This window comes from Adiantum capillus-veneris, chromosome 1 (assembly GCF_014529385.1).
Source record: "Adiantum capillus-veneris isolate H3 chromosome 1, ASM1452938v2, whole genome shotgun sequence".
NCBI classification, from domain to species: domain Eukaryota; kingdom Viridiplantae; phylum Streptophyta; class Polypodiopsida; order Polypodiales; family Pteridaceae; genus Adiantum; species Adiantum capillus-veneris.
Window position 1 is genome coordinate 125,145,596 of NC_140931.1, and position 9,787 is coordinate 125,155,382.

A 9,787-nucleotide genomic window follows, 5' to 3' on the forward strand; every position below is an offset into this window, starting at 1 on the left:
GCCTTGGGATACCTACCGTTTTAGTAAGAGAAGCGAAGAAAGAGACTCTGTCAACAATGTGCAGAGTTCTTCACTCAATCAAAAGGGCTCCCACCACTCAAACGGCTACAACCGACGCTAAAGGTGAAAGTTGAGCTAGTGTTGTGCCGATTGTAGAAGGTGAAGAATCAGTAGATTAAGACAGGGGCATGGTGGGCTCACTTCGCTTTTCTATCGGAACAGGATGCCGACGGCTTGCATGTGCGCAGGCTAAGAGAGGTCGTTTGTGCCACCGGCTCGTCTGAACCGGGCCATAGTATAGATATAGTCACAAACACAAACGTCAGCCAAGCAAATGGGTTACATCACTGAGGAAACGAGTATTTGAATGTTTTTTTTTGGAGCATAAAGAAAGCCCAATGAAGCACACGATGGGGGAGTCTCGTAAAATATTCGAGGCTTAGAGTGAATATGCTGAGGAATCAAACCATCGAATATGCCTTCATAGCTCCGTCCCTCTTGGCGTTCCATGGTTTCTACTGTTTCTTTCCCTGCATTTTACCATTGCTTTTCCCAAGTGGTTTGCTTGCTTTTCTGCCTACTCTAATAATAATAAATCTTTGCTCTTGGAAGGCACTCTAGTTGCGCCCTTCTCTTGCTCGCTTTCTGTTGCTTGCAAGAGAAGAGAATCTCTAAAAGCAGGCTTTTAAATTTTCTACTTCTTCTGTGCATCTTCAGTTTTTATTTTTCCTTCTAGCTTTGTGTAATTAGGGGTGATTAGTGCCTAATTACCCATCAACAGCAAGCTTAACCACCCACCAACAAGCTTAATTACGAGAAGATGGTTAATGACAGGACCCCGCTGCTGCCCCAAACCCAACAGGTAATTTTGCAATGCTCTCTTAACACTTTCTTCTTCTTGTTCATGATGAGCCCGAAAGGAAAGGAAAAAGCAGCTTTGAATGAGTTGAGTGTACTGAACGTAGCTTGTAGAAGGCTGTACCTATGGAAACTACTTAAATAAGATTAAGGAGTAATGCCTCAATTTTTGGCACATCTCAGGCAAGTGCTGGTAACTTTCCTTCAAGCAATGAAACAGGGAGGACCTCAAGCAGAAAAGGTGCGGTTTTGGTAGCAGTTTGCGTGTTCCTCGGGCTTTTGGGCCTTTGGAGGTTGTCCTCCGCAAACCCAGAAGACACAAAAACCATGCAGACTCTGTTGTCGGCAGCAGACCGGCCGCTGAGAGCCAACGAAGGCCTCAATTATCTGGTGGTAGGCGATTGGGGAAGAGAGGGATTCTACAACCAGTCCCTGCTCGCTACCCAAGTATGTTTGAAACTGGCTCTTTTTTTTTCATGTACATGCATGCAATGATAATCTGTTCAGGTAATTATTGGATCATGTTTACTAATCTTGATTTATTCCCTTGCACCGCAGATGGGGAGGATTGCGCAAGAGCTGGGCATAGAATTTGTTATCTCGGCAGGGGACAACTTTTACGATACCGGACTCACAGGCGAAGACGATCCTGCCTTCTCCTCATCGTTCACTGATGTGTACACTGCTTCTAGCTTGCAAACCACTTGGTACACAGGTATTTTAGCCCATATCTCAAGCTTGTGAATGCCATGCACTTGTCTCTCTTGGCTCGCGTAAATGGCATGTTTTGGCAACTCGCAAAAGTGGAAGATTAAATTGTGTTTGTGCGTCTTTGCAGTTGGCCAAGTTGATGTACCATAATTGGTTTTTCCTGTTTTTCAGTGCTTGGAAATCATGACTATATGGGAGATGTGCTTGCTGAGTTGAGTGATGCACTTGTGGAACGCGATTCCAGATGGTATTGCAAGCGAGCTTTCCAGCTTAATTACACATTGTGCAGTGGAACTGATACAGGTGTGCCTTAAAATCTGCTGTCGAAAAACATGTGTCTGAAATTCTGATAATCTTGTTCATATACTGCTGTCAGATGTTTTCCTTGTTGCATTTTGTGGGTTGTAATTGGCTGTCATGATGGTCTATTGTTGCTTTTGTCACTCCCTTTGGCGTGGTGCAGTGCTCGAAAGCAGGGTAATCCCACCTAATTTTTTTGAAATTTATAGCTCCAAATTCAGATTTGAGTAACTGCAAATTCTTTTTCCTTATCTGGACAGAACTTGCAAATTGTTGAGAAATTTAGCCAAAACCGTCTTATATAACTCTTTGTATTGCATTAGATAATCTGTGTGTTTGCAGATTGTTTCGAGTCATCATGCATGGTTTGTGAAATTGTCTCACGTTTGTAATAACTTTGTGTGTGTGAGTGCGCGCGTGTGTGTGTCAGGGTGGGTGGGCGGGCGGGAGGCTCTTGTCATCTGTTTTCTGTACGTCATTGTTGAGGAAGCTAACTCCTGAGACTAGAGAGAGATGTGGTGTCATTATACTCTGTTTCTTGCACCTTTTCCAATTTCCATCTGTTTATCCTGCTGAAGGTCCTGCATAAAGGCACGAGTTACGAATGCTACGGAATCTGGACTCTGTACTTCCTTGTATGCGAGCAATTTGTTTCTTCTGCTTCTCCATTTCTCCCCTGGAGGCTGCCCCCCCTTCTCTCTCTCTCTCTCTCTCTCTCTCTCTCTCTCTATTTCTCTCACACACACACACCCACCCACGCACCCAGTCCCCATGGAGGCTGCCCCCCCCCTTCTCTCTCTCTCTCTCTCTCTCTCTCTCACACACACACACACACACACACACACACACACACACACGCACCCAGTCCCCATTCCCTTTTTGAACGAAAAGTAAAACGATCGCCACTCATGTGCACGCTACATCGGTGCGAAAGCGTTCCTACCCAAGCTCCAATAGCTGTAGTTTGAAGGGGAAAACTTCGCAGCAGTCCTCTTGGCAGAGACTCGGAGAGTGTTCGAGCGCTAAATCAGGGGTGGGACCATTCCCTTTTTGATCGCCCCTTGTCTGGGCACTGCATCGGTGCGAAAGCATTCTTACCAAAGATCCAATAACCGTAGATTGAAGGGGAAGTCTTCATAGAAGAGTCTTCTTGGCAGAGTTTCAGAGAGTGTCAGAGGCCCCAGGATTGAAGTGTTGCGATCGTGACCATTTCAGCAGCCCAAACTTCCACTGATGAGTGCACAGCACTCATCAGGACTTAGCTACTTAGTCTGGGAGCAAGTGCTTAATTTGAGAGCAAGTGCTGGAGTGTTCCCGTCCACCATAGTCTGGAAAAGCTATAGCTTTTTTGTAGTCAGTTACCTTCAACCTCTGTCGAAGAGAGCCATAGCTATTTTGGTGAGGAGCTCGCGCTTGTCCTTGATTGCTGCGACTGGAGAAAGCAAGCATGCTAGCTCCGTGCGCAGACAAGCGAGCATTCTGGGGTTGCTACGACTGTCAATGGAGCTAGCTGAAAGCTGATGCCTAGGGAGTGACAGTGCTAATGTAATCAACCAATTTTTTTGCCCTTGAGGCTGTGCTTAGTGACCGTTCAATTGCCATGTAGCTCCCAATTAAGCGATTGTTGCTCGATGGAAATATGGTTTTATTTTGCTTTTTCCTTCATGTACAACATGGTCACAAAGTATGTATGCTAAATAAAAAGTTGAAGAAATTCAATGATCAGGTATTATATTTTTTGCGTTTGACTTTTGGTTTTTCTTGAGTCCTGAACTTGTGTCTTGTGTGAATTAGGGTCTTGTGATGCCACAGTTGACATGTTCTTCTTTGATACAACGCCTTTTATTGACGAGTATTGGAGTGCCAACTCAACGGAGACTTTCGATTGGAGAGGCTTGGCTCCTCGAGTGGAGCAGCTTCAATCTCAACTCGATGTATGGTGACTTCTCTTTCAACAATTTTGCTGGAATTCAACTTTTTTCTCTCAGATGTGATCTTATGCAGTGTAGCATGTGTGAGCTTGAGTTCACACGCATGCGTGTAGAAGTATGTTGTAGATGACATAATTGTGCACATGCTGATTATGTGCGTTTTGTGCTGGTTAGGATCTTGCAGAGGCTTTGAACTCTTCGACTGCGACATGGAAAATCGTAGTGGGTCATCACACCATCAGGAGTATAGGCCACCATGGGGACTACCCCGAACTTTTGGAAAAACTACTGCCTATTCTAGAGGTATGAGTGATTCAGTTGTATCTTTGTAATTTTCTTGAACGAGATATGGTTTTGCAGCTTGAGTGTGTGCTAGTGAATACATGATAATGGTATGTCTGTGCGTTTCTCCATGACATGCATACATAGTCCGCATATACATCTGCATGCATAATATGATTTGGAGTCTGCTGGTACACCCGAGTTAGCTGGATCCCTCAAGCCATAAGGGCGAAACACTCTGCCTTTTAATTTCCTAATTAGTCTTCTATTGATGTTTGTTGTGTGAGGCTTTGTTTGGAACTGAGTTTTGATTTTTGGTAATTCTTCCTCAGGAACATAAAGTGGATGTCTACATCAACGGGCACGATCACAACGTGCAACATATCAAACGTTCTGACAGGTAATGTGCCGGCAGCTATGGATATGCAGTACAATGTAGTTTTCATTTTTGCATGATCTTCAAGCTCTCTCTTTTGCATTTTCTGGGGAGAAAATCGCGTACTTGCATACCATTCATCGAAGAATTTCCGGTACCTATGCATGATCTTTTCGTTTTTGCACTTATTTGTGGTACCCCTGAACTCCATATTACCATACAAGTATCCTGCTGAGTCGAAGGAAAATCAGTGTAGGTTTTAAAAGCCAGTGTTCTTATTTTGCAGCCCTGTTCATTTCTTCACGAGCGGTGGTGGATCGAAAGCATACAGCGGTTTAAGAGAATACACAGAAGTGCAAGGAGTCCAATTTGCTTATGATGGGCAAGGCTTCCTTGCAGTCTCAATGCGACCGGAGTCCATATCTTTCACCTTCTATGATGTGCTTGGGGATGCCATTTATAACTACCTTCTGCAGAAATGAAGCAAATCATTCAAAGCTCTTTTTTTTGTAGAGGGGAGTCCTAAATGGAACAAAGGTCTTTACTCCTTGTTTGCCAAATTGAGGCATGCAAGGGAGTTATTTATTGTGTCTATACATCAATTGACAGAAAACAGGGCAAGCCAAGCGGTTAATGTAAAAGGGAAGGTGTTATGTGCGACACCCATGGCGATCCCTAGCGGAGGTAGGGCACCTATAACTACATCACAAAAGCAAGTGCCTATACATATGGAAACAGATTGATGCTGGCTTTGCCTGAAATGTACATACCCAACATTTTGTCTACTCTTCCAAAAGTCGGCATTCTCTATGCAATCTTGAAAATTCTTGATCCTTTGAAAAGCTGTAGTCTGTAGACAAGGGTGTTGATTTAGTAAGGCTTTTCTTACATATATTAGTGATTACTGGGCGACGAGAAACATAGGTACTTTCACTTCATAGGGGAGCTGAGCTCTTCCACCTTGTCTCTCTCTCTCTCCCTCCCTCCTTTTAGGGTGATCCCCAAGTGTGGGTCAGTGGTTATCCTATATGCAGTCTTGGGTAAGAGAATTCCAGAATAGAAAGCTAATAGTTCATATCTGGCAATATTGTTATTAATTACCTTCAAGCTATTATTTAAATTTGGACAAGTTTGGTAGCTTGAAAGAGAAATTTGTTTGAAATTCTATGTCACACAAGTTTAATTTTATTGTTTTGCTCTTCGAGAAACAAGTTTTAAGTTCAAGGCTTGTCTGATTGATCTTTGAGGTCTTCCCGGCCTTAAAACTTATCTTCCTCTCTCTCTCTCTCTCTCTCTCTCTCTCTCTCTCTCCCCAACAAGATCTGAATTTTTGCTGTGCCATTTTTAAGATATTGAAGAATGGTCAATTTGTAATATACCACTCACTCTTGTGAGTTTTGCCCAAAAAAAAAAAAAAAAAAGGAATGGTGAATTTGAAATTAGCAAAATATGCTTGCAAGGCAAGAGAAATGTACCCTTGCTTTTGCCCAACCTCCAATTTGCTTCCCATATAGATATTGACAAGCACTAGGAATAGATCTTGTTTTTTTTATCAAACTTATGGTTGTGAAATTTATTAGAAAGAAACCAATTGAACAATTGAAATTTTATCGTTTCCTTACATTGATTGGTCCATGGACATTTGTATTTTTATTGTTTCCTTACAGTGATTGGACCTACCTTTTCATTCAAACAAGTGAAGTTGTCTTGTTCTACATGGCTCGACTTCCCTTTCATTTTATTCTTTCACAATTTCACACTGAGCTTCACCTTTTTTTTTGTTATAACATTGAATCCCAAGTCTCTGAGTTTTGCAACAAAAAGAAAAAAGAAAACATTGAGTCCCAAGTTTGTATGGAAAAGATGATCTTGAAGTTATTAAAGCACTAGTATAAAGGGGCCAATAACAAACCGGGGTCCAATACAGGGACACCTTGGAATTAAATGCAAAATATCTTCTAGATTTATGAGAACTATGGTTGGGGACGGCTTTGGGAATGGGGAGAGCTTGATAAGAGCTATCTTTTAACATCAAATTCATTAAAACTGTGAATCTTTTAAAAAAAAAAACCAATATAAGGCGGAGATTTTTATTAGAAAGAAACAAAAAGATACATCGACATGCTCAAGGAGGGAGCATACAGATTGCGAACAGAGTTGGTAGCTAGCTTAAACATTTGGGGGTTAGATCTTGAGAGCATCAAATTGTGAATCTTAGCTTATGAGTCAAAACATTCTACATTGAATGACCTTCTATTGGCATCCAGTTCTTAAGTGGCCTTATATTGGCCCCTTTACACACAATCAAGGGGTCACCTACTGGCCTTATATTGGCCCCTTTACACACAATCAAGGGGTCACCTACTGGGTCTAATTTGAATCTCATTAATTAAGTCGTCATCCAGATTCGGTCCGTATATGCCTTTTAAAGTTTTTCTAACCTTACACACAATCAAGGGGTTGTTCCCACCATTCGTCATCTACCCTCGCCTTCGTCGACCAGAGATGACGACTTTGGTTCTTGGCCCTATTCTGCATCCACTGCCGCCTTGGCACAACAGCGCTCCCTCTCTATGTCCCTTGCCTCTCACACACACCATTGCTCACCCACGACATCAATCCTGCAGGTACAAAGTTCTGTCCTCTCACCTACGAAGTGCGACCACACCCCGACCACGAGTTCTGCAGCCGCATCCCATTCCCTCCCCCGCACACACAGAAGGCTCACCATGCCTCCCTTGCGCAGAAAAACACTCGAGTTCTTCCAATGCGCCTTTTGTCGCCTCCTTCGTTCACCCCTCCAATCTCCTGCGTCCCTCTCCTGAGTCGACCTAATGCGCCGCCCACACCACAAAAAAAATCTAGGGAAAATTACCAAAATACCCCTCTAATTTGTGGAAATTCCCAAAATACCTTTCAAATTTCAAAAATTCTCAATATACCCCTCATATTTTGTCAAAATTTTCCAAAATGCCCTTCAAATTTTCCAAAATTCCCAAAATACCCTTGGTTGTGAGTAAATTTATCAAAAAATTAAAAAAATTGTAGCTTTTCATAAGAAGACCGATTGTCTATGAATACAAGATACTAAAACTAGAATTTGAGCTGGTTATGTAGGCTTTGAAGATGAATTGCTTCATTATTTTTAGACATAATTGTCTTCTTTTGGGAGGTAATTTGTGACATATTACATGCTAAGCACTAAAATACGGATATACATTGTTAAAAAAGAATAAAGATTAGGAAATCGTGAACAATCCAGCTAAAATAGATACAAGGGTATTTTGGGAATTTTTGAAATTTGAGGGGTATTTTGGGAATTTCCACAAATTAGAGGGGTATTTTGGCAATTTTCCCAAAAATCTACTCAACATCACATTTGCAATCAGCCTGTAAATCGGAAAAATCCCTTGCAGCTCCCGACGTACTCTATCTCTCCTCCACGTGGCATGTTGGCATGTGTGCCTTTTCCACCACCTTTCCCTTTTGCTTTGCTCTTTCTCTCAACCCAAGGATCTTTCAATATTGCCTTTAATTCAACTTAAAAAGAACGTTTTCGGGACCTACTACTAGGTCTGGGTGCGCGCAGATTAATTTATTAGTGCGCTATATTCGCTGCCGAAATGCCGTTGAAATTCTCGTTAGAAGGAAAACTGCCGTTTGGTGTGTTTCACGCCGCAAATGTCACAACAGAGACGACCACCTGCTGCCTTTATTCCAGCGCTGTATGTGAGGACAAAGAAGCAGACGTTCTGCTTCATTGAGCTTGTACACAATGAATGCTAGTGGAGTAGAAGTGCGTGTGAGGACACAGAAGCACATGGTCTGCTTAATTCAGATTGTAGACAATGCATGGGTTGGCATGTCTGCAGTCCAAATCTGTGACTGTAGAATGGCGGACAATGGATTCACTCTCCATGATTGCGTCTGAGCCTTGCAAGGGAATTCGCCTCTCTAATCTCTCTCTGCCCTCAACAACACTCCTCGTACCATCTCCCTGCGCACAACCGTACACACTCTCGCTGCGTTGCAGTCATGGTCACACCCTGCACGAAAGAGCACAGTCGCAGGATGTATGTGTGTGCGTGTGTGTCAAACGCAGACAACATCTGTGTGTGTGTCTGTGTGTGTGTGTGTGTGTGTGTGAGACGGAGACATACAGAGCCCCCTCCAGTCCGCAATCGGCCACTGTGCCTGCTGATGCCATCCCGCAAGCTGCCGCGACACTCCAGCTCCTCCTCCTGATGGCTGCGATAAAAATCCCAACCTTGCCGCCATCCCAAAAGTGTAGCCCCTCTCTCCTCCACGTGCCACATCTGCGCTTTTTTCCATGCTGCACATTACAGCATCCCCTCAGATTCCCATTAATTTGTCCTGCTTACAAAATCGGGGACACATACTGGCCCCTACTCGGTCCACTTTGTATAAACCCATTAATTTGCAAGATTCTATTCCAAAAGGCATCTTTTAAATTGAAGAAAAACACGCAGGTGCTTGCTATGGGCATCCATTCCCGCCTCTGCGCATATTCCTTTGCACGTTGGCGAGCAACCCCACGCCCATACATCCTCCCCCATGTGTGTAGGTCAATCTGGTCCTCCTTGGGCTTGCCAACCTAGCTTGCACAGAGAAAACACCTGCAGCTCTACCGCAATTTGTGTCTTCCACACAAATCGCGTCCATGATTGCCGTCTGTAGCCCTGCATAGCTTTGACTCCCCCTTTCGTGCTCATTGGCATGCTCTCTCCCCAATCCCATTCATTGCATCTCCCTTGGATTTGTGCAGTGCGTCCATGCTGCTATTCGCGCAGACACAACAACGCGAGAGAGAGAGAGAGAGAGAGAGAGAGAGAGAGAGAGAGAGAGAGAGAGAGAGAGAGACTCTAATGCCGTATTTGAGGTCTGAGGTCATGGACACACGATACCTCTCCTCTCCCTACCTCCAGACATGATGTAGCTCCACTCTTGGCTCCCTTGCAGAGAAAAGAGATGCATAGAGAAAGCGACGGCACTACACACCAGACCTCGCCTCGACATTAGTGCGAGATAGATAGCGCCACAATTCAGGATGTCGTTAACGATATACATCGATGGATTTTTCTTCAATTAATAAGTATATACTGGAGTTCCATAATCTCATTGGAGAGGTTTAACTCCTTGAGTGGAGCAATTTTTCAATCCTAACTTGATGTATTGTGACTTCCTTGTATCACTTGTGGATTTGTTTGTTCCTGATAAATTTTCTTATTTTAAAGAGCATTTTCTCACACAAGCTACTCGGTCATTCCATTTTCCTCTTGAGTAATGGGTCTTGAGTTCAAGACTCTTC

General features: G+C 43.4%; 1 protein-coding gene across 1 annotated transcript; it reads left to right on the top strand.

The window, feature by feature from the left end:
* The first annotated feature begins 462 nt into the window (after nt 1–462).
* Nucleotides 463–5,543, top strand: LOC147465503 (purple acid phosphatase 4-like). Its single transcript, XM_086520462.1, has 8 exons — nt 463–862; nt 1,042–1,305; nt 1,417–1,573; nt 1,741–1,872; nt 3,664–3,803; nt 3,975–4,103; nt 4,415–4,482; nt 4,745–5,543. The coding sequence occupies exons 1-8, from the start codon at nt 821–823 to the stop codon at nt 4,938–4,940; spliced, it is 1,128 nt and encodes a 375-aa protein (XP_086376588.1). The 5' UTR covers nt 463–820; the 3' UTR covers nt 4,941–5,543.
* Nucleotides 5,544–9,787: the final 4,244 nt, after the last annotated feature.